We start from the raw sequence: 27,618 nt of genomic DNA, 5'->3' as shown, positions 1-27,618 counted from the left end.
AGAGCTGGTACTTTCATTTCCACCTAGGAGGGCACCTGCAGGTGGGTGCTGTACCCTAGCACCACGACTTTAGGAGACAGCTCTAAGATTTGGGGAAGGAACCCATGGCCTGTGCACAGGAAGGTGACTTTCTGAGAGATGGAGATAAGCTGAAAATGGAGCTGAGAGTGGGACAGCAACATGTACAGCCAGGCCCCCTGGAAGAGTAAGCACTTCACTATTTGCAGGTATCTGCTTCTTTCCTGTGTCAGTAATAGTTTTAACCTGTTTACCTCTTTCCATAGCCTTTCCTGCCATTGAATCAGATGCTAATGCCAGTTTTCAAAGCTATGCATTTAATTCCCCAAACCTCCCCTCAACTGTATTTGTGTCCCAGGTCCACAGGCCACAGCAGAGTGCACAGGTGTGAGAGAACATCCACCAGTCTCCTTCCATATTTTGTTTTCTAAAAAATACTTGACTACGCAAATCATTATCAAATGAAAGCTGAAGCCAGAGGACATTCTCTGTACTTAGTAAGAAGACAAAATTTGGAGCTAGCACGCTGGATATATTGCATCAGCTTGTTGCATTTAAGTTGCACTTTTCTGTTTTCGAGGCAGGGAGCTCACAAGGTGTCTCTGATTCCTTGGTCCTATTCCTTGTTGCTTTACTCTGCTTCTACACTCATCAACTCTCATGGGCTGCAGCGAGAAGATGATGCATAAATCATAAGTGTACTACTCAATAATAGAAAATGGTTTTACCTTCCACATTTTTCTTGAAATCTTTGGTTGAGGGGGGAAAAAACAGGAATCAGTCTGCTGTAAAGGGTCTAAAATCAGTTTTCACACCTGTTTCATATGAAAGGGTGTATATTTTAGTAGTAATATTTTCCAAATTACACATGAATGATAGAAATAACTGTATTTCTCAATTACATAAAAATAACTGAATTTCTCAATTACATAAGCTTCATTTCTCTACACAGCACATTCTGTTTATTCCTACAAGGTTTTCGAGACATATAGCATTAGATGCTGAATTAGGAAATAGAAGTTGGATGTTCAATTTTGTTTAATTAGCACAAGGAACTTTCTTATCTATTGAGTAATCACACTGCATGCTGGCAGATCAAGTACAAGGAACAAATTCTCAGAAAAATAACCCCAAATTCTAATCAGCAAAACCACAACTTAAATTTCACAAACCACAATTTTGGTTTTTTTTCAGTGGCTTTCTCAACTTTTACCAGAACCCAAGTGTTTGAACATAAACACCTCTACACAAAACAGACAAAATTCAGTGGTTTATAACTAAGATGGAACATGCCAGTTATGCTTAATTGGCCAAATCTTAAGATTCCTCTTAGAAGCTGTCAGTTGAGTCTTCTCCACAAATTTTTCCATTATGCAAAGTAGCCTCTTCATTCCCCACAAAACAGAAGAATCTCTCCACAAGTCCCACAGCCTCAGCAATGCAACAAACTGAGCATAGGTCTGTACTTGCCAGCACTGCCTTAAGTAGAACATTTGTCCCTACATGTGAATGGCATCAAACTCTGCTGGCAGAGGCTAAAACAAACCCTCCTAGCTTCATGTAGAAAATACTTAGGTTTAGGATGGTACAAAATTTTCATCTCCTTTGAGATGTCATCTCACATGAACTCGGTAAGAAAGCAATAAAACCCCATCAGCTATGTCAAAAAAATTTCCTGCTTCTACTTTCATCCTGATTAGGATATTCATGATGGTAGTGAAAATACTTCACATTAATCAGATTCAAAACAATACATAAACTTTAAATGTTATATTTTTTTATGTCACCAGAGTCACCTATTAAAAACAGGAAGGATTTTAAAATGTGACTTGCTTATTGCTCATGATCCTATTTCCACTGAGTAAGTGAATCTGTGATTACATTGTTTTGACAAGGAGAGGGAAAGATAACAAGTCTATTGATTCTAAGATTAGTTTAAAAATCCTGGAAAAATAAACTTGTAACAAATCTGACCTAGAGGGTTGTCAGTTAGATTTTGTTTACAAGATTGGTCATAACCAAATTTATTTTGAAAGTTCAAACAGACTTCAGCAAGCTCTGATGGAGAGGGTGGGTTTCTTACCCATTTCTGAAAAGCTAATTGAAGAAGCATATAACAGAAAAACAGCATTAGCTTTACAGGCCTTCAAACTCTCCTGGCTAAGTGCTCAAACAGCAACACTGTTGGGAATACGATCTGGGGAGAGGTAGTAGTAAGGGAGCTTCTTGTTCTTGTTGCGCTCGGTGATGGCGCTGACAATCTCATCCAGGTTCTTGCGGAATTTTGCCATAGCCTCTTTCACTGGCTTCTCCACGAAGTGTTCATCTGGGTACATGCCCAGAAACAGCTGATTGAAAAACACCAAGAAACCAGGCTTTGAGAAAGCAAAGGCAATTAGTTTTCAGTATTACGCCATTTGGCAGGACACCACCCAGAGCCTCTCCTCACAAAAGCTTCTATTAAAATAGTATTATCAATATTTAAACTAGCCTACACCTTCCCTCTATTGCTGGCTGCTTCTTTCCATCCCTGCATCATTCTGTGGTGTGGTTCAGGTGTCTGCATGGCACTCCTTGACCTAAAGAGACCTCATCCACTGAAAATCATGCACTTTTATTCAGGCAGTAGTCAGTCCAATGAGCCTCCTAAGCCAGATCTCTGTATAGCCACCCAAACATTTATGCTGCTAGAAAAAAGGATAGCATTAGAGGGGAATTCCCAGCCAGAGGCTGAAAAGGAAAATGACTACCTCATTCAGTGACAGTGGAAGATTTTCTATTGACTTCAAACTGTCCTTCAGTTTGAAGTCAATTCAAACTCTGTCCTTCGATTCTGTCCTTCAGAGTTCATACGACAGCTGCTTTAGTCAGCTTGGACTCTGAGGGTGCTCTGAAAAGTGCACAGCCAAGATGCAGACTGGCATTGCTTTGGGCTCTTTGGAAACTATTTCCCACAGTACAAGCTTCTCTGCTAATACTGCCTTCTTACAGAGAAACTGAATTTAAAGTACCCTCTGTCCATCATCTTCTATTTAAAAATTTCAAAACACATTCTCCAGAGCCCTTGTGTGAAACAACCAGGTACCTACAACCTCATTTTACATGAGGGAAATGGCTACAGACCTGTAGCCACGCATGGCTTTACATGCCTGCAAAGCCTTCTGTAGTCTTGTTTTGTTTTCCCTCCTCACCTGCCAGGCACGAGCCACAGCTGTAGTGCACATGGCACTGGAGCAGATTTTCCAAAGGAACAGGACATGGGGGACACAGCACTGCTGTACCTACTTCCCCAGCACTGCAGCCTTATGCCTCTGCAGCCCTCTGCCTCCCACACCAGCATCCTTCTTAAGCAATGCCATGCTCAAGCTTAAAAACTTTGATTATAGCTGAGACAGCCTCAGCGTAAAAATACAACTTCTTTCTCTGGTTTTGCACCTGGCTGGTTTGCACCTGGCAGAACTCAGGCAAACCCACAGCACTGACACATCTCCACCGAAAGGTGAAAATGGCCAAGTCAAGCACAGGGCAGCAGAACAGTCTCCTGAGTCTGTGCAGTCTCGCCGTCGCCCTCATGGTCTCACATCTCCAGCACCTAGAGCAGGGGGGTTGACTTACTTCTTTGTCCTGGAATTGGCTCAAGGCCCAGACAGCTCCAAGATGCCAACAGGAACGTCCCCTGTCTGGCAGACTCTCCACAATCTGCTCAATGGTGACGGTGCCCTTTTCTGTAGGGGGAGGGCAGCGCATTGTTGGTGGGGCGTTGGGAATCCACGAGCACCAGTCATACTGCACAGAGAGCAGGAGAGCACAGTGAGAACCTGCAGGGGCTGGTGCTTAGCAACACACCAAAGAAAAGCAGGAGTTTGCCAGCAGGGACTTTGCTTCTGTAATAGGAGCCCCTCAGAAAGAGACAATACTAATGACAGAAAAGTTCTATAGAGGGACTGGAGGCGACAAGGAAGTCCCTACTGCTTTGCCCAGGAACTCACAAGAGAGAGAGTTGGGTAATCTAAATGGGAGAATTTATTCTGCTAACCACAGGCATGTGCCTCACAGCCCAGATTCAGCAGACTGGCTAAGGCCTTAAATATTTTATTAAACAAAGTTCCCTTCTGATAACCTCAGGCGATCACCTTTACTCTAGCTTCTCTTTTATGCTAAATTTCCTCCAAGAACATGCCCATAGCGAATGCCCATGTGCTCAGATACTAACAGAGATAAAGCATGCTGGTTCACCAAGAAATATGGACTATGGCACATAGATATGGCTATGGTGAGCAGCAGACTGGGAACTCATAGTCATTGCTGGCCTGGTTCAGTGCAGTGAGATGCCGCTGTCTCATTTTGCCTCAGATATGACCCTGAGTTTTGCCACCATCTAAGATGCTGCAGTTACCAGAACCCTTTCTATCCCAAGCACTTTTTCATTACCTTCTCTGCCCTGCTCTGCCTGAGGGGAAGTGCACAGCCACCTCCTCCTCCCCTCAGCCCTCTGCCTTTTCCTTCCATGCCTGAAGATGCTTTTACTGATGGGCTGCATATCCTCTGTATGCCAAATTAAGAGATGGTTTCTTGGTGGTACTTGAACAGTCAGGATTTTCTGAGGGGGGCACTGGGAGTTGTCTCAATCAGTTCTAAAGATAAGTTAGAAGGGAACAGTTGCAGAGGTCCCTGATTATGGACATGCCACAGCAGTAATGTGAGCTCATTGGACACCAGGTTCCAGACTTCTCTAGGGCTCCTGAGCTGCAGGGGTGGACAGGAGGGTCAGCATAAAAAGTGATGTAGGGTATTTGGGAATAACCACCATAAGAAAGATGGTCTGTCTGCTTATCTCTGAGATGATATCTCCAAGATCACCTATGCCTGAAGTGAGAACATGCAAAAAAACAAAAAAAAAGCTCATAAAATCATAGAATATCTCAAGTTGGAAGGGACCTACAAGGATCATCTAGTCCAGCTCCCTCATCCTTGCAGAACTACCTACAACTAAACCATCAGAGTAAGGGCATCGTTCAAATGCTCCTTGAACTCTGGCAGGCTTGGAACTGTGACCACTTCCCTGGGGAGCCTGCTCCAGTGACTGGCCACCACTCAGTGAAAAAGCTCTGTGACTGACAAAGTGATTTGCTTCTGGTTGTTAAATCTGCTTTCCAAAATGTCTTGATGTTGAAAGAAACAGCATTTGAAAGGCAGGTGGTTACTATAGATTCAGTGCAGATATATGTCAGTCAAGGCAGGCAGGGATAGCATAGGTTATCAGTATGTGACACATCAAACATCATAGAGGAAGCTCAAAGTTGCCACTTGGTTTGTAAACTCAAGAAATGAGCAGCAATGCCATTTAAATGCTTTAAAAAATTATTCCCTTAATAAAATCAACAAAATTAAAATACATGAGTTAAAACCCCTAATCTGATCTTTGGTACATATGTAGGGCTTGGAATGCCTTTCTCAGCTTCCAAATCACTTCAGTTTCCACAGACTTCACAGGGATTTTTAGATGGCTCTGCAGTTATTTTGACCGGAAAAAAAAGCAGTGAAATTCTGTACACCTACTAAAAAATGCTTTTCAGACCCTGCCCTGGTAGATGTACCTCCCAGCCCAGAAAGGATAACAGTGCTCCCACAGGTTCCTACCTGACCAAAATTCACAGCAGCGTGTTGAGCCGATGTAGTGAACATGATCACTGTGAGATATTCTGCCAGTGTCTCTCGTGTCCTGATCATCTTAGGGAACCCTAAATGAGGGAGAAGAAAAGCTTGACCCAGCAATGAAGTAACCCTGCCACCCAGCAGTGATGAGAACCCACGGGTCAGAGGGCCATGCAGCAGTGTCTGCAGAGCAGGGCAGGCTTGGGTGGTGCTGTGTGAGGAGCTCCTCACCTCTCTGTGCCTTGGCTGTGCAGCTGTAAAAACAGCCTTGCTTCATACACGCCTCTGAGGCATCACCACTGTTTGCAAAGTAGGTGGTGCTCCATAAGGGAAAGAAAAAGTGTAATTATGCCTTTAAAAACCAGTGTTCCTGTCCTACCTACCCCGCAGCAAGGAACTCTCAGAGTCCCCAGGGCAGGGACCTCAGGTGCTCCACTTTTCTTCAGTCTGCAGTGCGAGCAGGGAAGGTTCATGCCAAGGAGGGAGCGACCATGTGCTTGTATTTATAAAAGTCTGAGGTTCAGCAATCAAGTGAATTGGAAGAAAGAGTGCAGGGAGAGTTGATTTGCTGAAATGGGAAATGAGGAAATGAGAACTTCTGAAAAACAAACAGAATGAGGAACAGAAATAGTTGCATTAAGCTGTCTTTGAAGGAGAATAATCAGAGTTATATAAAGAAAAAACAGAATAGTCAGGGGCTAGGGAAATAGTTTGCAAGTGAAGTAACCCCAGCCCTGTATCAGGCCTGTCCTCACTAAATCACAGGCCTGTGCTGTACCCCTGTCCCAGCCCAATGTCACCACTGGTCCCAGTATGCAAGCTGCCCCTGCCCAGGCTGCCTGTGCCAGCTGCTTCATATCTCCACCACCAACCTGATGCAGAACTCAGCCTGCAAGAGGGAAGAGGTAGCTCTGGCCAGCCACTGAGCCCAAAGAGGAGAGGATGCACCATCCCCTCCTGTGTCCTGCTATTCCAAGTACACTGTACTCATCTTTAAAGGAGTTTGACATTCTCCCAGTCACAGCAGCCCTCCCAGGGAAAAAACAGGAGCCACAGTCTCCCTCATTTAGCCTCTTCCCATTCTTTAGAGACCCTGCCAAATCTCCATTCTCTATGATACAACCCTTGGAGCAGCAGCAGTGCAGAAAGAGATGCTGCAAGCCTGGTAGATATCCCATCTGTAGTGGCAGTCCTCCCACCAGTGGTGCTTGTAGCATCCCACCCCAGCTGGAGCCCTGGAAGCTCAGGACTTCTCTCAGGATATCAGGATGCTTAGGTCAAGCATGGAGTCCTTACAAGGAGGAACAACATTTCTAAGCTTTTGCTAAAAGACAGCTAGACAAACAAAAATGAACCTTTGCCTGTCCAGGCAGATAGAGCCCAGAAGCCTTTTATCCACCAGAACATAATGACTGGAAACATCACACCTATGCCTGGACATCTGGCACTCTAATGCGCATGCAACACCAGAGCCATGTGCCCTAGGTCACTGGCCAACAGGTGTTGACAGATTTAAATCAAACAGGACAATAGGAAGAATCCCCAGCCACCCCTATAAATTCCTGAAAATCTGCTGGGAAAAAATGTGTGTGGAAGAGAAACATGTTTAGGGAACAACAGGGGAGTATTTAAATCAGGTAGGCAAATTGAGCCATCTTATGGATGAGAGCTCCCATGGCCAAGTAATGGGTTGCAAGAAAAGAGAGGCAGTAAGAAGAGACAGAGCAAAGGAAAATATTTCATGGAAATTATGAGTATCTGTTCTTGAAGAGAGTAGAATAGTTCAATGATGACACCAATGCTGAACAAATGTGAAATGCAACAATATACCCCTGGGAGGTTATTACATGTTCTTATTTGGTGTGAGGTTTGGAGGAGAGGATTCAAGGGGCCCTGCTCCTCCTCGATGTCTATCAGTCTGCCTGGTGGCTGTGGCACACACAGACACTGCTCCCAATGCCTAAAGCATGAGCAGACAAAACCAAAGGCCCTGTGCCCTGTGTAGAGAGATTACACAAGCTGCCCAAACTCACTATGAGAATCTGTGTCAAAGGAAGGAGCTGTCTCCTGAGAGATGGCCTGAGCCAGGGTCTCACAACAAAACCCAGCTCCTTCAGCCCAAGAAGAGAGCAGGTCTTGTGCTGTGCCCTCAGCACTGCTGCCAGCAGGGACTGCACAAGCTGCACACCCAGCTGGCCCATCCCACCTTACCTGAGGCTTTCACACCCCTCATTCCATAGACATAAATGTCTTTGACAAAGGCCTGCAGCTCCACATCCTCACACACCACCTCGTCGCTCTCATAGTAGATGTGAATTACATCCTCTGCAAAACTACGGACAGGAAAAAACAAACAAAATAAAAGGAGAATGCAAGTCTGCCATTCCAGAAGATGTTCTTCTAACCTTGCAGATGCTAAACAGAAAAGGGCAAGAGAAGGTCTCAAAACCCTCCTATCTCCTTCCCACAAGCAGTGGCAATTAACAGAGGCAACTTAGATTCATTTAGGACTGCAGCATCACTTCTTCCCCCAACAACAAATCCTGGACCACACTGCAACCCCTGAAAAATCCTGTGCACTTTATTCTCTTATTTGAGGCTTTGCTCCTGCACAGACCTCTGTCATCACATCTACATCCTTTCCTCACTCCATACAGAATCCCTCTTGCATATCCACATGGCTCCCACACTGGGCAGTGGGGTTCCCACACTGTGATACCAGTACCATTCCCTGTCTGTGGGACACTCCAAAGCTGCTCCTGAATGCCAATAGCTGACCCCTCCCATTGGATATCCTTGTTGTGAAATACTTAAGTGGCTCTGGAAACTTTTCCTGGGAAGAAGAGGTCTAGAGCTATTTCCTATGCCCACTGTTCACAGCAGACACATTCCTGTTCAGTTCCTCTTCTCAAGGTGCCTCTTCCTAGGAAAACTTCCCAGGTTAGCTCACCTCTGAAAGACAGGCTCTTAAAACACTCAGTTAACACAAGTAGTTTTGAAAGTAGTGAAAATAGGAAATCCTGATTTCCTGAAGAACTGCAGTTCATGACTGAATGACTGGTTAATGGAGCTGTGCTGAGATGTTCTGTTAGCTCTGCAGGTACCCTGCTAAATCTCTTGCTAAATATTTTGACAGCAACCCACAAGATGAAACACTTGACTGTAGAAGCTGACTGAAGAATTGTTACCCAACAGAGATTTATCCCTTAATAAAATAGAAATGTATACATTTTATACATTTTCTGCAATTTGGAGACTTTTACAAATCTGTCAGTGTGGTTCCTATCAGCCAATCAAGAGCTGTCATTGAGGCAGACAAATAAATGAATAAACACCAAAAGTTTAAGTAATTTTAGCTTCCAGAGGAAATGCAAAGGAAACAAAAACTTTGCAACATGCAGAGGGAAAGCTGCTCTCCATGAGTTCTGTCTCCATGCATTTGGCACTGGTGCCAGGTGATACAGGAAGGAAATCCTCCTCTCAAAAGATGGCAGTATTTCAGACCCCCTTCCATACAAACAGAAGTTAGTATATGAAGTGTGGGTGAGACCTTTTGGGCTGAAATGTCTTTGGGTTGGTGTATCTATCTGCAGCTAGATCAGAAACAGGAAGAGGACTAGAGGACTTTACAAATTTGCTATGTGAGACTCATGGTTTCTGTGGGAACAGCCTTATCAGCTTCCTTAGGCCTAGGCCTTCTACAACACGTGAAGTAATGCTGGGGATAGAAATTATTTCATCAGAAAAGTGAAGACTGATAGCCCTGCAGAGTGTAGGAGATTCCTGGTGAGCAGACACTGCATGGCCAAGGGTTCCTGGCTCAGGAGCTCACACACTCAGAAGGGCACGGCTCACTCCATGTATAAACCCAATGATTCACAGCTCCCAGCCAAGCTCGAGGCATCACCCTCCAGCAAGGTCAACACCTACAAACACTCAAACTGAATTGAGCTGACTAAGTATTACCTGGTATTTGAAAGGCATATCTCAATCCACAAAGAAAACACAGAAAAGAGTAGGAGAACAAAAAAAAAATAAAATAAAGGACCTCATGAAGAAAACAACCACAGCAAAGTAACAACTTCCTTTTCTCTCAAATGGGCACTCACAATTGCAGAAAATATTGCAAGATAAGCCCTTGTAAAAACACAGAGAAAACACAGGAGGCAAAGATGTCCCCAGAACTTCCAACATTATCCTTGCAACATAAAACTCCTACTTTGTGTACACAAAAGATCTGATTTTTAATGATCATGCTTTTCAAAAGTCATGTGATCAGTAACAGCTGCATATTTGGTAAGCAACTTATGCCACGCAAAAATACGTTGTTTGTTAAATTAAATGCCACTGCAGAATAAAATCCATATAAATCATGCAAGGCAGTGTTTCAGATCTGAAAAGGAGCCATGACTGTGTGGTCGAGCAGCCTTGCAGTACCTCTCCTTATTCAAAATTGCTGCCCTTCCTGATTAAACTCAGACTTTGAAATTTTAAGGCATTTTAAGAAAGGTTTTATTCCAATCAGTTTATACCTAATTTATGGAGTTTGAAAAGAGAACCATCATGGAAGCCAAGCTTATATTTTCAGTCCACAAGAACCTTGATGAGCTCATGTGGCTGGCTCAGATAACTGAGTCCTCTCTTGGCTTGTGCATTTAGTTATTCTTTTTAGCTAAAAAAAGAATAACTAAATTCCTTTTGTAGGCTAAATTCTGACTCACTAAATTTCTGTGAAATTCTGTAGAAGAGTACATATTTGTAAAGGGTCCTCTGAAATACAGAATGCAAGGAAACAGCACTGAAAAAAGCAGGAATTACCAGTCTTTCAAGAGTGTGTGCGTGACTAAATATTTTTCCTCAGATAAAATATACTGGATGGAAAAGGCACTATGTGACTAACCAGCACAGATATTGTTTACAAGGTGCCATGAAGATCAAAGTGAGGAGGAAAAAAATGAGGTCTGTGTCTCTGTGACTTTATTAGCCAATATCTAGAACCATGTTCTATTACCTCTTTATAGCCTCCCAGACCTTAATGCCATCATCCCGGTAAAAGTAGTAGGGGATATCCTCTTTGCTGTCCATTCCTTTAGCTTTGATCTCCTCAGGGAAGCAAAGGGAACTGTAGGTCAGATCCTTCATTGCTTTCTGCACCATTTGTACGTGTCCTCCTCCACCTGTGGCATTTGCCTGCAGGAAGAACAGCAAGATGGGAACAGCAGGAAATTGTGCTCCCTTTGTGCCAAGACTGGCTTTACCAATTTGCCAGAGATGGGATACAGAATGCTGGTGAATCTGTTTTTCAAGGAGAAAACCACATCTCCACACAAAGTACCAAACTGCAGAGGTGTACTGGAACTGTGCATTTTGACTTTAGGGATTTCACACCTCTCCCATGAATCACTGTTAATATCCACATTTGCACCATGGGTACTGCTTATAGTGGAATACACTAATAAAGCACAGCAAGATCAGGGCATGGCACTCCCTGCAGCCCTGTGCTCCAGCACCAGTGCATGTGTGAAGGAAGGCAGCCCTGAGTGGGTTAGAAGAGGGCTTAAGTTGAACTGCCAGTGCTGTTACAGAGGAGTTTAGGAGCAAGTTTTTAGAGATGCAGGCTACCCTTAGTCACCCTGGAAAAAATGCCAGGAGATCAATCCTGCTGGGTTGAGACTAAAGAGGAGTGCCCAGGGTTTCAGTATATGTTACATTTGAAAAACACAGCATGTCCACAATAGATAGCACAGCAAAACTCTTCAGATAATCACTGTGCAAGAGCTCCCAAGAGTTGTTTTTCTAGCATATGATATAGTGTTGTAGTAGTTGTGACCTTACATTTACTGTCCTCTAGCTGGTTGTTAATCTGCATTGGAGCCAGCAAATTCTGGAACTCCAGATCCTTGCTGGCAGCTCTTACCCACACATTCATCCCACATGCATGGGGTATGGACATGACACTTCTGTTTAAAGGGATGCAAAGTGGAGTATAGACAACCAGGAAAGGTGTCTGGATTTAACCCCTCTTTTCTACTTGGGTGAAAAACTCTGAAGAAAGGGAGCTATTTTTGACCTGGTGTCAGTGGTGCAATGAGGACAGAAACACAGGCTCCCTCTTTGAAAGGGTTTCTGAAATCTCCCCAAACTTCATAGCACGCTCCTAGCATGGTGCCACAGAGACTGCTGTGTGCCAGGCTGATGCAGTTCCTAGATGTGGCATTCCATTTCTCCCAGGGAGCTTGGTGTCAGCTGTGAACTTATTGAGGATGCATGCCAGCCCTCACCCAAACCACTGATAAAGGTGTGACATACAGCTACATTTCACAGACTCAGATGAAACTGAAATTCAGTCCTAGCAGGTCTGCTGCTTATGGCAAGTCAAGAAGACAGTCTGCAATCCAAACACACTCTTTGTGGTCTTAGAAATCCGTCTTACCTACGTGTCCTTCTGTGATGAAGATTTCCATTTGCAATTACAAATCCCTTTGCTCACAGGTGAATAACTGAATATTTAAAAGAAGTTGGGGGCTTAACTATGTGGATGCATATGAAGGAATTTATATGCACTCCTATATTATAACCCAAAGGCACATCAGCAATGAGCAAGATACTGACTGACATTGGCCACATCTGATTTGGCTACTTAGAGGTAAAAGAGAACATCTTTAGCACAACAAGGCATCAGCTCTGTGTGCCTGTTTCTCAGGTGGCATTACTTACATTTGCCCTTTAATAGAAAGGTCAGGGAACAAAGCAATATGTGATGATTAAAAGATATGTACATATGGAACCATGAAGAGCAAAGAACCATGGATAAGGATGAGCTGACATGAACAATGAAGATTCACAAGGAGTTTACCCACCTTGTCAAAAAGGCCACATTCACAGATAAGCTGTTCTCGGGCTTTGGTATTGATGGCTATTGTGAACCGCATATGTGGCACCAAGAGCTGGGAAATGAAGCAAACAACGAGAGGAGGAAAATTCTCAATTTGAATTCAACAGCAGCCAGATGTAAAGGTTGAAGTCCTGGTGGTTTAGCTGCATCTTATCTTGCAGGGCAGCCAGTCAAACTATTTCAGCTGAACGATCACCAGAACTTCCTTTTGGTTTTTCCAACTGAGGTGATAACAACCCCACCCCACCAGAGACCCTCCCTTCCTGCCAGAACTAACCTTGAAGAGGGGATGCACAGCAGGCAGCTGCCGGAACATGGCTATGCTGAACACCTCCGAGACCAAGTGTGTCCGTAAGAGGTGGGTCACTGTCTGGTGGATGTGGAAATCAGATGAGCGGACCCAAATTTTAGCTAGCAGCCAGTCATAGGTGGCATCTGAAGGAAGGAAGATGGGATTGTCTGGTCCAGGCTTTTGACCAAGCTGAAAGATATAGAAAGAACATGAAACCCCAAGTCCTTAATGTTTAAAATGAGACAACAAACAGTTGACTCTGTCAGCAAGCCCACCTGGATTGCAATGGGTACAATTTTTTTCTCCAGATTCTTATACAGTAGACAGATTGGTGCAGCCAAGTACTGTATCGTGCACGGGTCTGTTCTATTGGCATCCACACCATCAAGCAGCTCATAGTCCACAATGAAAATGTTGCCTTGCTGTGGGGAAAAAAAAAAAAAAAAAAAAAAGAAGCATTATGTGTTTTAATTATATGAAAGCAGCTTGGAACAAAGGAATGGGAAGCCTTGGCAGAGACTGATATGAGCCTAGTGGTTACAAGCTACCCCTGGCCTGCCCTTGCTCATGGCAGCTCAAGAATGATGCCATTGAGACAGCAGGAACCATTGCACAAACTACCTGACTGGTGTCTGCAGAGTCTGGCAGTGAGCCTTTCAGCAAAGAACATGTATGTATTTGGTACTCATGCACTGACACTCAAGCAAGTTTCACCCTGACAGCTGAAGAGAGCCTTGTGTTAATTGTACAAACAAAAGCAAGGCACCACCCTTGTCAACCCCTCTTCAGCATGTTTGTGGGAATGACCCTGCCAGGAAAGGAAGAGGCACCTTTCCCCTCTGAGGCACTCAATCAATCCCTAACCTAAACCAGTGACAAAGGAGTGTTCATCTGCAGGTTACAGCTCTTCCACTGGCCCTGGAGACAGGCATGGCCTGCAGCTGCAGGACAGCAGGAGGAAAGCCAACAGGAGCACTGCCAGCCTGCAGAGACAAGCATCTTTGCATGACCTATCACACATCCTGAAGAAAGGAGATGTGGCTGAAGGCAGTAAGCACAGACTCTGGAGATTAGAGGCTGTGAGAAGGAACAGGTGGAGCCCAGCCTAGCCCAGAGCCATACCTTCACTTCCTCCTCCAGGGTCAGGTTCCTCTCCAGACTGCATTCTACCATATCCATGGTCACAGGCAGCTTCTTGGGTATCTCTGTGCATCTCCGGATCAGCACAGGATTGCATCCATTCAGGAACTGGTAGCCAAACATAAAATCTTCCCTCCAGTGTTGCATCACATATTCTAAAGGAAAAGCAAGCCTACAGCATCAATGTCTGTGCAGCATCAATACCTACTGCATTGTAGGATTCCTCCTTTCCCCCTCACCTTTTTGTTACGCTGCACTGACACTTTGAATAGAGAAAGCAGCAAGAAAAGGATTCAAAATATGACAGACGTAATCTCTTCATCTGTAAACTGCCTTCTCAGGTCTTCCATGAAATTTTTAAATTCCCCTCTTCAAATTCACAGGGCATGCAGTACAGAGGGACTAGTTCAAAAACAGGTGGCACAAGCAGGAGAAGTGAAATGCACATCAGTGTGTAAGGAAAGAACAGCAGTGGCTGGAGGAGTTCTTTTAGGCTAGAGCTGCGTGAAGGAAATTTGGGGATGAGTTTGGACTCTGACTCAGTAAAACTCCTCATTTGTTGTTTTGCTTGTTTGACTTGTTTTCCCTCTATTTATTTTTTAATTGCTGATATAAACCCAGATGAACATCTCAATAAAATTCTAGTTTTGGATACTCCATCTCTTTATTATTACTTATATAGTACTACTGGATATTTTCTATAGTTGCAGTGTTCTGTTTTGTGATGTCATGTTGTCGCTTCAGTTAATATGAAAAACCCCATTGGTGTCTTCAGGGGAAAAATGAAGCTAGAGAAGTTTTCCACTACTGGCTAGTTTTAAACAAGGTGGTACTTTTTCTGAAAGCAATTAATTTTTCTAAAAAGGCAAAAATTATTAAAAATATAGGCCCCAAGGGAATGCAGTGATACTTTTTAAAAAGTCTTAAAACCCACAATGCTTTCTAATAAAGCAGAAAAAAGTTAAGTTTATATAAAATGATGTTTACATTATCTCCATCAACTGCCTAATGAATCTGCTGCTGTATCTGAAACCTACATCAAGAAAAAAATTACTCAGCACCTTGGACAGAAACTGCATGACTGAAAAATGGCTTGCAAAAAAGCAAACTGAGATTTGTATTAACATAACTGAGACTGATGCTTAATGTTTAAATGTCACAGATTTGGAGCTTTCCTCATGAGTATGGAAATATTATCAATGAAATTAATTGTAGATCATATCTAATTCTTGTGTTAAAAGTACTTTTGGAAACAACCTTATTAAATGTAACAAATTGCTGTAATTAATTTTTAATACTTCTGCCACCTTGTATGCTTGGGTTTATACCCAAGAAAAGCATAATTGCTCTTATTTCAGTGAATTCATCCCTAGGCAGCCTGAAGAAGAGTAAAACTTCAGAGAATACAGTTTATTTACTGGGGAGCAGAAGAGCAGGTCAGCCACATTCATCCTAATCAGATGATCAAACAAGACAACTAATTAGTCACTCTGTGACGCAAACATGAGCAAATGCTGATAAACTCACCAGAGATTGTGTTGCTGATTCTGACAAAAATCCTCTCAAAATCTGCAAAATCACTCCAGGAAGACTGGAACATGTGCATGAAACGGTTGACATAAAGATTTTCCATCCTAAAATAAACCAAAGCAAAACATATCTGGAAAAAATAATCTCCAGCTTTCTCAATATCCATTCCTATTATTTTCAATGTTTTTATACATCTAAACACAATAAACTTTAGTAGTGGAATGTGGGAGTAGCCACCCTAGAGAATTAATATTGCAGGCTGTACCTTTACACACAAGGCTGAAAGGCACATCAAGAGCCCAACTTCTGCTCTTGCACATACAGAACTCCATTCTAGAATTGTTCTCAGCAGCCTACAGTGGCAGTGCTTTAGGACCTATAAAACTGGAGTCAGAAAAGCTGGTACTTCACACATTGTTAACATCAGCTAAGAGTGCTGAGGGCACTATCAACACCAACTCAGAATGTGGTGTGGTGACACAAAGAGACTCAGACAGGAGCACAAAGTCAGAAGATAACCCAGGATCAGGCAGCCACTATTCCTAAAAAACCCAGCAGTACTGTAAATATCTACCTGACAAAGGCCAGTCTGGATCCCAAAAATGTGAGGCCTGAGTTTTTGAGAGCTTTCTATTTATTTGAGCTGCTGGATAAACTTGATGCTCACATCTAACCCCAGAAACCAAGGCTCTTAGTTGCACACATCACATGAACACAGCGGGCTGGGAGCCAGAAATGTCTGACTTCATCTGCTAATTCAGCAAACACAGCACAGCCAAGCAAGTTCCCTTTATATGAAATGACAAGTCCTAAATTATTGCATAAATGCTAAACTCCTGCTATTAGATGGAAATCATTTACTTTGACTAGAAAGCAAATAATGAACTTGAAAAAGAAAGCTGTCTTCCCACTAACACTTCAAACACACAACTAAAAGCACACACAGCACATGAAGATATGCAGGGCAAACAACAAAGTAAAGTCACAGTGCTGCATGAAAGCCTCCCAAAAAGAATTTGAGGAGAATCCAGGAGGCTGGATTTAAATAATATATAAATCCAGGGGGCTGGATTTATAATCATCAAACATATAGAAAAGACTGGATCAGAACTGGCTGGAGAGGACAAAAAGCCTGGAGAAACAGCCAGTGGCTTTCTGGAAGGAGGGCTCTAGACCAGCATGACCACAGTGCAGACAAAACAAAGGAGCTGCTTCTGCACTAAGCCCAGATGGGTGCATGTGGAATGGGCTCCTTCTGCTGCTGCAGATGGCAGTCAAGGGTAAGAGGTGCCTGGAGGCATGTTTGGAAGTGGAAGTCACACAACTGTCTAGGCTAGAACAGGTGATGGTGTCTCCAGAGGTCTTCTCACACCCAACAGGGACACAAAATCACTGTACAAAAACTTCCAAAGGACTTGGGAAACAAAAATGTGTTTTCCTCAAGAAATCGAGTACTTGCAAGTCTCTGGCACATACTAGAAACCAGAGCAAGGAAAAAAAAGTCAGAGTTGCTTATAGAACTTAATCTGCCCAAATGCAACACTGGTCCAAAATAGCGACACAAGCCTGCATTTCTGGCACAGAATCCAGGCTGAGAGCTTCCATTTGCTAGATAGTGTAGGTCACGTCAGCACCAGGCACCTTCAGGATTATCTCCACCTACACACAATTAATCCTTTAAACTTACAGAGCTATCCACTGCCAATAGCATCCAAAAATCCAACCTTGCAACAGCATAAGGAATATCTGAGATGTATCTCCCTCCGAGTTCATTTTTACATGTCCCTGGAAAAAGGGCTTTCCCCTCCCCTCTTCCACATCTTCCTATGTCTCATATAACTCTCCCAGCTCTCACATATTCCCTTAAAAGTTCTCCTTGCCCACTGCTACACACTTTGCCTTTGGGTTTCAAACATACCTCTCTGCCATCCTTCTTGCTGCACCCAAACTGAAGTCAAGCCCCATGCCTTCCCCCATGTTTCTCCACCCCATTCCTGCAAACAGTTGTTCCAAGCTCCCAAAGCACATCAGGATAGCTAGATAAGGCCCATCAAACTCTTCTCCAAAGATTTTCACAACTCACTTGACCAGAAACATAGGTCTAGATTTTTCAGCCAAATGTGCCAGACAACAAGCATTGCCATTGCTTAGAAAATCTGTTTTGTGTCATACCAGTTATCCAGAATGGCTGGCTGTCAGCAGCACAGTTTCAGGTTCCTATTTCATGGGAAGGGCCCCTTACAGCCAATGACAAAGATAGATGTCCCTGCACTCTGTTGAGTCACTTCCAAGTTTCACTTGGCAGTGGCTCAGGCCCTCTGACAACGTGCCACAGCCTGGCAGGATGGGATTGCTGGAAGGGGAATGCAGCCTCCAAACTGCTTATGTCTCCTAGTGGCAATCCTCTCATCTCTGACATTCAGGTGCTGCTGCTCCTGCATCACTCAGATCTTCTATCTGAGCTGGGGAACAGCTGCTCTGCACTGGCTAACACCATGCTGACTTGACTCTGTGCTGGCAGCGGAATTCAGCTGCAAAAATGAATAAATAAAATACACAGAATGCTCTGACATGTAAGGACCAGTCTTGTCTCATGTCAGACTATTCCACCACCTGATAGTATGGTGGGATATCTGAGACAGTGTTGTATGACCTGGGCACTTGAGACAGCACAGAAGGAGACTCACAGGTCAGAGAGGTCCCATTTGCCTCTCTGACACTGTGCTATTCCAGAGCTCTGCAGGATTGATTATCCAGGCTCATCCCATGCCCATGCAATGTTTTCCTCAATGACATGATATGTCCAAGTGGGTGGACAGTGACTTGGCTGCCCCAGGCAGATTACACTCAGGTGTGGATAACTGATGAGCTGCTCAGAAGAGATATTCTCCAGCAGGATGTCAAGGGTGCATTGATAAATAACAACGTTCTTTGTGTATGCCACCAGAAGATTCAATTATCACCAACAGTCAGAGGAGAAAGGTATCTCCAAGGGGCAATGCTGAGAACTGAGGGAGAAGCTCAAGGTCTCATGTGCCTGCAGTCCTGCTGATGCTTTCCACCAGTGTTCACCAGTGTCTCCGTCTGCCTACAGCCAAAACCATGGCTAACAAGAATGCAGAGGCTCAGTCAGTGTGAAAAACGTAAATATTGATAAATAAAAAATAAAATAACAAATCCATTAAATTTCTACTTTCATACTTTGGCTGCTGATACAGCACTTAGAGAAAATAATTCAATTCTGAGATTCAATGAAATCTAAAAGGTGATCAGATCCTTACCCTGCCCCAAAAGAGATTCTGCAGACTTACAAACACTTACGCTTTTGTGTAGTTCAGAATGAAGTCAATTCCCTTCTCATTGTCAAACTGGATGTCACGAGGCAGTTCACTGTGAGAATGGGCATCAATGCTCAGGGGAAAGCCTGGATGCCACTCCTTCCAGCTGACAAAATAAGAGAGGTTTGACAAACCATAAAATCTTATCAGCATGGGAGCTGTGTCCTGACCTCCACTGTTTTGGTGGCTCACTGCTATAAAAGAATCTTGTGTCAGACTCAGGCCAAAATAAGTGATTTACACTACATCAACACCTACCAGTACCCCACAGAATCCTGGAGCAGACTGGAAGGCATACACTTGGCTGCCTACCTTCACAAAGCTTGAAGTAACTTAATATCTGTGATATTTTGACACACTTGCCACATTTGGTTGAAACTGACTTCAAATGTATTATGAGGGGAGGGGACAGAGAGACGGCTGCCCAATGCATGCTCATTCTTGGGACTACACTTCTACAGAACTGAGATGCAGCAGATAAAACTACACAGGCATGTATTTAGATTCCTTCAAAAGGCCATCTCCAGGAGTCTTGATTTAACTGTTCAACCTCCTAATGGCCATGGAACACATTCTTTGCCCCATTTTTATTTCAAAACAAAAGAAAGTGAATTGCAAAGAATACTGTTTCAATGGTATTTCCAAACTGCCTGCCACACACAGACTGCACTGTGTATTATCAGCTATGCATCAGAATTTTTAGTAACTATTTCCCTGAAATTACAAATGGTTTTGCCTTCCTTCTTGCATATGTAAATAAAATTTTGTGGCACACCTCTTTTTGTACCATATTTTCCTCTGCTCTATTTCCTGTAATTTGTAGGGAACGGCCTTCCTTGTTCAAATGAAATAAACAACACACAGACCAAGCCTCACTCCATCAATTCTGAATAGACCCTTTGCCCTGACCCCTACTCTCCCAATAAGGAGATACAAGTGCAAGAAACTTTTGTTATTTTAACAGAGCACATCTCTAGCAAAAGGCAATGTCTATGCCTTCTGGAGTTACCCTCTGAGAAAGAACAGAATTTTCTTATCATGACACTGACTAGGAAAAAATGTCTATAATATATATGTGATATATATGATACATCACATAATACATAAGTGATATATAAGTAAAATACATACATGTATGTACATATATATATGTGTGTGTGTGAAACATACAGGTATAATATACATATGTGAGATTTTTATACATCACAACTGTGTTCTGTTAGCACATTCCAGTTCACTCAAACAGGGCCAGGTTTTCACTGCCTTTGGGTGCAGGAGACAGCTCAAGCTAGCTTGGTGCAGCAGCCAAAAAGGTCCAGGAAAATCTGACATGTTCAGATCATGTTCTAAAACTGTAGTACTGCTTGTAAGAGACAAATGAAATATGCCTTCAAATCTTCCCTGAAGATTTTCCTTGAAAGCACTACAGTGTGCCAGAGGGCCCGCACAAAGGCTGTGTCACTGAATTCCCATGGCAGTCTCACAGACTGGCTTATCTGAGGCACAAGTATCCATAATGCCACTTGCATCAGGGTGATCATCACTGTACATGGGATTCCATCTGACCTAAAACCAGATATGCCAACATGGTAACTTAGGCTTTCTCTCATCCAGCAGTTGAGTAATTAGAGGCATGTGGTAATGTGAATATACTGTGCCAGACTCTGCCCTGAGGAGGACGGACCCTGGAGCAGAGGCAAACTCACCGGTACATTTTCTGACGGGATTCGAGCTCTTTGCGCCTGTGCTGCTTGAGGATCTGAATCTTGTCATCTCGGGGCAGCTTTGCTGTTAACAGGGAAAAGAGACAGGGTTATGAGGCTCCTCTACCTATCACTGCCCAGGTGTTGAGAAGAACAGCAAAGTTTTCAAAATTCAAAATTCTGATCTATACCTTTACAAAGTTTCTGGGGGAAATGCTTACATGATCCAATTCAGTATTTTTGAGTGGACACACAGGTCCTTAGAGAATCTGTGGAAGAAGACAAGCTCCTGACTTGGTGCTTCCAAGGGAAAATTAGTTCCAACTAGGAATATCAGTCTCAACTCTATATAACCTTGGTTTTCTAATGTAGACATTTGCTGTACATATCTAGTGTTAAATGGTCTGAAGAGTGTCTTGGGAACTAATTTTACAGTTCAGTATCTAAGGGACTTTCCACCAATAAGAGAAACCACAACATTACTTGAGATCATCTCTGCTAAATGTGCAGGAAACTTCTCCAAGCTTCTCCCCTTGAGCAATGCTCTCCCCAGCCAGCTTGGGGAAATAATCACATCTTCCAGTCATAGAGCAGAAAGAAAAAACAATGACACTTCCGTTCCAGACATTTTGCTCTTTTGATCATGAATTCAATATAACTTTAAATAACACAGAGACTTCCTCAGTGGTCAGAGAAAGGGCAAGGTACGAGACTCACTTTACATACACAAATGTAGAGGCAGATAAAACCAGTAGAAGTTTCATGACTAAAGTTTGTTTGGGGTTGGGGCTGGTAATATCAGAGGTAGTACAGCTGATAACGTACATGGCTAATGGTTTCCAGGTGGTTGTGTCCAAGTTACCACAAAAGTTTCACTTGCTCTTGTCCTTTGCCTCGCCACACTCTGAAAGCCACACAAAGCTGCCTTCCATGGAAGTGGTACAGTTGTTATAAAGCAAATTATGAAAAATGGAAACACCAAAAATAAACTGACACATAGTTATCATTATAGGACAAAAGACTTCAAACACAAAATGCCCCAGCCACGAGTGGCCAAAAATGGACGGGGAATATAAACATTTATTTTCTACCACTCACACTTGTTTCAGCTGTTTTCAAGCACTCAGGCTGCAGAGCACTACAGTAGCCAACCTACCCCAGGTACCAGGGAGAGGAACAAGCAAACATCAGTGACAAATGCCTGCCCAAACCCTGGTCATGTCAAGAAGGTGTCAGAGACACTTAAAAACACCTTTCTCAGTTTGTCACCATTACTTGGAGCAGTCCAATCCATCACCCTGCCTTGTCCTGGACTTGACAGCATGCAAAGAGAATGAATGGAAAGTAAGCTGCTGTTTCAGTTGGCACCTGCTGAGCAACTATGGGGTTTTCTTTCATTCTCATGAAAACAAGACAATTTACAGGCAATTAATCATGGGCCACTTAGGAGCTTAGAATAAACAAAGAGGGAACACTAATTCTAATTAGATCAAAAGGGCTTCCAGCAATGGGGATGTCGAGCAGTAAAAAATTTGTTATTAGGATCAACCTTCAAATTCAAGACCAGTGTAACAAGCCAGCATTAGGACTCTTCCTAGTATGTGCTTCCCAAAATATCCAACCCAACTGCCAGTGCCCAACAGGCTGCTCAGAAAGCACTCCTAGGAGGGAAAGCCACTCTCTAGGATGCAGCAGAGGTCTGGCAGAGGGTTCTCATCGAAGGGAGAGACTGGGAGGTATGTGGAGAAATGGGAAGGAGAGATGGAAGAATTCCAGGTGTTCTGCAGGAAATCTGGTTTCTAATAGCTCTCACCTCTTCCATCTCGAAGGACAACCTCCTTCTCATCTGTAATCCAGCGGTAACACGGGAACTCCAGGTAGTCACCCACGGGCGTTTTAACAGTGATGTACTTGAGGTACCAGTCATCCTGGTACCAGTATTTTCGTTTCTCAATTTTTATTAGCTGAATTTCTCCAAGGTCTTCTTCCACAGTCACATCATAGGAGTCCACCTGCAGAGCAGAATATAGCCAGTGATGCACTGCATATGCAGAAAGCACCCCAGCACTACCCAGGCATACCTAGTCTTTCCTCACACAGCTTTCCAGCTTCTGCTGGGTGAAAAAAGGAAGTCCCATTACAGGACTTCAGTGCAACAGAAAGATGAAAAAAAATAACAAACAATAACATGCAAAACACTCCAGAAATGGAGAAACATTTTTGGATGCAACCTCAAAAGAGTATTACTCCTTGAAATGTGTGCAAGTCTTAGAAAAACATGCAGGCCAATGAAACCATTCACTACTCTCCTAGCAAGAGCCGAAGGAGGCACTGCTAGGGCACATCTCATGCAACTGTTGGAGTGGAAAGATGTTAAAGAGATTAGAACATTGGACTAGGAATTTAAAGACCTTTGTGTGTTAGTTATGTGTGCTTCAGACTTAGGACAGGATCCAGATCACCAAAATCCACTTTGCCTTTTGCTTCCTGGGCTTCTCCAGTTCTCCCTTTTAAAAATGAGAACAATGGTATGTTTTATGTTTATACAGCTAAAATTTTGAAAATTATACATTTTATGTTTGTAAGGCTCAGATGTACAAAGGAATTTAAGTACAATGTCACATCCAGAGATATGTACACATAAGATTTAAATTAAAGAGCAATATGAATCGGATCCAAGGAGTTGATAGAAATGTCACATTGACAGCCAACTTTCAGAAGAAACTCATTCCTCTTATAACAGCCTACATGTCTATATTACCAGAGCCCTAAAGAAGTTACTGTTTAAGTAATGCAAGAAGGACATGAAATTAACCTAAACGATCCTGGAGAGTTTTTAATCTTTTTACGACCATCACAATTCCAATTTTAATGGCAGTTCTGAAAGGGAGGACTCCCTCCTGGTACCTCACACAGCTTCTGCTCCCTCCAAGGCAGCACTGCCACGGGCTCACCTCAGATGACAATTTTGCTAATAGATAAAGGTGTGTCAGGTAACAGAGAATGTACAAGGTAAGAACTGACACTTGGCTGCTCAAGGTTTCAATGCCATTTGTTGTGTGAGGTCCCTTGATAAACACCAGGGCGGCTGTACGGCAAACCAGAGACACAAGGAGCTTTTATACAGTTTGAGGGCAGAGTGAGAGAACAGGAGTAATGAAGATTATTGCACTGTCCAAACTCCTGTACCATGCTGCTCAAGCAATTTAATCTCATGCAAAACCTGAGTCTCTTTTTTGAGGAGAGATTCCTACTGACCATTCTTATATTGGAAAAGGATGGCACAGACAACTCCTCTGTGTATTCGCATAAAGCTCTAAGTGCAAAGAGCTACATTTCCTTTCTGGAAATACATGTTAGTATTTTTCTTTCAACAAAAGCAAAAAAGCAGATGAAAGGGGAACAGGAAGGAAAGAGAGAACTGAGGGATACCGTAGACTTTGAAATCACTCAGCACCAGAGGAATTTACTCAAAAGACACTATGTAAAGAAAAGAAACTATGACTTTCAACATTGCCTGTGTCCAGGGCTTGAAGTGAGTCGAAAAACTACAACTGAGCTGCCATTGTGCAAATTCCTTCAGGGTGCTCCACATATTTTTCCCTCAGTCAACATTTGCCATGCAAATCTCCTACTCAGATCTGGCCCATGCCCTCTTTAATCACATATAGTAATATGCCAAATTTGCAATAATGCAAATTAAGATATTATGAGGAGAATGGACCCAGAGCCTGGCACAACATTTAGGAAAAATAACCCCAAACCTGGAAAGTAGACAACAATTACAAAATAATACTGCAAAATTCTGCTCATCTACTAAAACCTGTTATTTGTTTTAGAAAAGGATTAACAATTGAATTGCTTTGCAGAAAAAGAAATAAAAAAGATGGTATTGAAAGAAACACTAAAGGCAGAACTGTGAAAACAATTGCTACGCTTTGCAAACCAACCAAACTCAAAGTCTTCTGGCCTTCTTCAGTTTTAGTTTTCTGGTTCTGTACTGGTATTTTTCTTTTCTTTCCTTCTTTCCCTTACACAATATACTATTAAGACAGTGTTTGGGCATAATGTAACCTGAACAGGTGCCTGGAAAAAGATACTGCATTCCCCAAGAAAACATCCTCATAACCAAAATGCAGCACATTGTACTGCAAGTGTCCAGTGAGCCAGACACTTTACAGAACACAGACTACTCTGATGGTCCACAATAAATACATGCTGAAAAACTGACTGCTGCTAACACCCACACCTCTGTATCACCTACTGTTTCACCCACCATATCACCTAGTGGATATATCTCTGCTCCTGCTGGATCTGGTCCCACAGCAGCTCCCCTGTTGCTGCTGGGCAGACACTGAATGCTCCATCATGGCATTTTCTCCCTGTGACAGGATCCAGCCAAAATGAATGCTCAGAGTACTGCCAGGCTCTCCATCAGAGTCACCTGAATCCCTCTTTTGCAGCCCAGGAGTGAGAGCCTAGTCAGTAAAACCCTGGGAGTGATCTCCTGAGCTGGGCAGGGCTCAGCCTTCCTGGGAGAGTGCCCTGACCTTGAGTTTGCAGGACAGTCTGAGGTCTCCTTCAACCTCTCTTGCTAATGTAGTTCAGTTTTGCCTAAAGTATGTGACTATTCAGCAGATAAGAGAGAAACAATGACTGGATGTCCACTGGGGAGATTCAGGTAATAATGTCATAAGCTAATGAATGTCTAATCGTGAAAGAAAATTAACTTCAGTAGCAGTGGCTGGTAAATATCTGGGGGACCACAACCACATGCACCATCAACACCAACTCAAAATGCTGACTTTTGTTGAGTGTGTCCATGATGCGTAACACAGAAGAGACCATGGACCTAATTTAGGCTGCGAGCCAAATGGTTGGAAAACCACACCTCAAGGCAAAGCAGCACCATGACACTGAAGACTCACCTGTACATGTGGTGGGAGGTCTAACTTCCAAACTTTTGAATATCTTTTTAAAATTTTCAAAGTTGTTTCTATCTCATCAGACCTTCTAGAAACTGTGAATTTTGTTTCCAGGTAAAATACACATTTTGGAAAAAGGGGGGAAAAAAGTCTATTATTTCCAGAGTGGACAATAAGCAAATAAATAAATGTCATTCTAAACCAATGTTCAGAGTATAAGCAATTATACATTTGGATAGTTGAAACAAGGTGATAGGACCACAGAGAGGACAGGGCACAGCTAACGGCAGAAATCTGGGCTAAGAAGAAGAGCGCAGCTGATAGCCCAGCCACAACTTCATTCTCACACATTCATGCTGTTTTCCAACCTTCTTTGACGCTGCCCTATACGTTACCCTCGGCAGGCATTGTACTTTCCACTAGATGCTCTTACCTCTTTGTTTAATTCTTTGGAGATAACAGTGCTTTGACTATTAATAAATACTGACCCTAAGCATCACCTATCAACAAGAAACACACTAATTTTTTTTGTATTTGTAAAGAAAGAGCGAGGAGATGTGAAAGCCCATCATAAATCCGAGCCGAAGGGCCCCGTCCTTCCCAAGGTCTGACCGAGGCAGCCAGGGCTGGCTCTTAGGGCAGGCAGGGATGCGGATGCCGGGCGGCCGGGGAGGGCAGCGGGCTCCTCGGTGTCCCGCTCCGGAGCACCGGCACACGGAGACGGGCGCTAAAAGAAAGCCCAGCCGTGCCCAGCCCTCGGGGCGCTGCTCAGGGCTCGGCCGGGGTGCCGGGGCTGCCGCCCCGTGCGGGCTCGGCGGGGCCGGTGCCTCAGCGCCCGGGACTCACCGCGCCGCGCTCGAAGTCGTTGTAGAAGGGCTTGTCCAGGAGGTGCCTCTCGCTGCAGCCGTCCGTGCCCTGCAGGGTCAGGTACACGTAGTCGTCGGTGCCCGCGAACCACTGGCTGCCCGTGGCCACCGTCACGGTGTAGGCCGGCATGGTCCGGTGCCCGCGGCTCGGCTCGGCCCCACCGGAGCTGCTGAGATGCGCTGCTGCCTTCGCCCGGACCCTGCCCAGCGCCGCCGCCTCCTCCGCCACCGCACGGGGCGGCTCGGCGCTGCTCGGCGCTGCCCGCCCCTTCCCCGGCCCGGCCCGGCCCGGCACACCTACCTACCCCATCCCGCCTTTGCCGCCTCCGGCCGCGACCCTGCCCTGGCACAGCACCGCCTCACCGGAATTACAGCCCTGCCCCGAGCCCCTGTCCTGCACAGCACCCCCTCACCCGGAATTCCAGCCCTGCCCCGAGCCCCTCTCCTGGCACAGCACCCCCTCACCCGGAATTACAGCCCTGCCCTCACCCTGCACTCAGTCCGTGCCCCTGCCCTGTGCAGCAGCTCCACGGCAGCACGATTTACAGAGCCCTCCACACTCTGCTTTCCTCTTGATAACCTTCCACAGTTTCACAACTCTACACAGCATCCAAGCTCTCGGCTCTGCAGCACTGTGCTCCACACAGTATTCCTGATCCTGCCAGGCACAGCTGACGTCGGCACAGCCCCGTGTGCCTCACCACCTCCACTTTTACAGGATGTCATCTTAAACTGCTCTGCAGTCTGTAACCTCACCTCCAAACCACCCCAGTGTGCAGACACACCAACTCTACTGTGTGCTCCTTACACTCAAACTACACTGACACAACACACTACGCACTGCAAATATCCCACTCTTCATCATCCAAAGTTACTCACTCTATCATAGCACCAAAGAATTGTTAAGATTGGAAAAGACCTTTAAGATCATCAAGTCCACTTAAATTAATCATTAAACCATGTCCTTAAGTGCCATAACCACATTTTTTTGAACACTCCCAGGGATGGTGACTCACACCATATTGCACCCCCATTCTATTCACCAAATGTGCAAATCTGTGTACAGCTCACACTTTCCTCAGGGCTAGACCCCTATGTGTGCCCATGCTTTATTCCCTGGATTCCTCTGGACTTTTTGAACACCCTGCTGTCTTTGTATTTCTGTAACACCAAATGCTAGCACGTCTGCAGATCAGAACTGTGCATAACAACAAGCTCCCCATTTGCAGAAAGCCCCCTAAACATCCCATTTCACA

The 27,618-nt window shown here is 44.1% G+C and overlaps 1 protein-coding gene across 2 annotated transcripts; it reads right to left on the bottom strand.

Moving 5' to 3' along the window:
* Window positions 1–884: 884 nt before the first annotated feature.
* Window positions 885–26,704, bottom strand: ALOX5 (arachidonate 5-lipoxygenase). 2 transcript variants are annotated; one of them, XM_064717126.1, is made up of 14 exons: window positions 26,343–26,704; window positions 22,385–22,583; window positions 20,575–20,656; window positions 18,852–18,974; window positions 15,528–15,634; window positions 13,983–14,155; window positions 13,136–13,282; window positions 12,846–13,049; window positions 12,534–12,620; window positions 10,685–10,863; window positions 7,885–8,006; window positions 5,659–5,759; window positions 3,634–3,804; window positions 885–2,366 (listed from the first exon to the last, which is right to left on the bottom strand). In XM_064717126.1, the coding sequence occupies exons 1-14, from the start codon at window positions 26,490–26,492 to the stop codon at window positions 2,187–2,189; spliced, it is 2,025 nt and encodes a 674-aa protein (XP_064573196.1). In that variant the 5' UTR covers window positions 26,493–26,704; the 3' UTR covers window positions 885–2,186. The 2 variants fall into 2 exon arrangements, with proteins under 2 accessions (XP_064573196.1, XP_064573197.1); XM_064717127.1 differs by lacking the exon at window positions 18,852–18,974.
* Window positions 26,705–27,618: the final 914 nt, after the last annotated feature.

This window comes from Zonotrichia leucophrys, chromosome 6, assembly GCF_028769735.1.
Source record: "Zonotrichia leucophrys gambelii isolate GWCS_2022_RI chromosome 6, RI_Zleu_2.0, whole genome shotgun sequence".
NCBI lineage: Eukaryota > Metazoa > Chordata > Aves > Passeriformes > Passerellidae > Zonotrichia > Zonotrichia leucophrys.
This window is presented reverse-complemented; position numbering and strand designations above follow the sequence as displayed.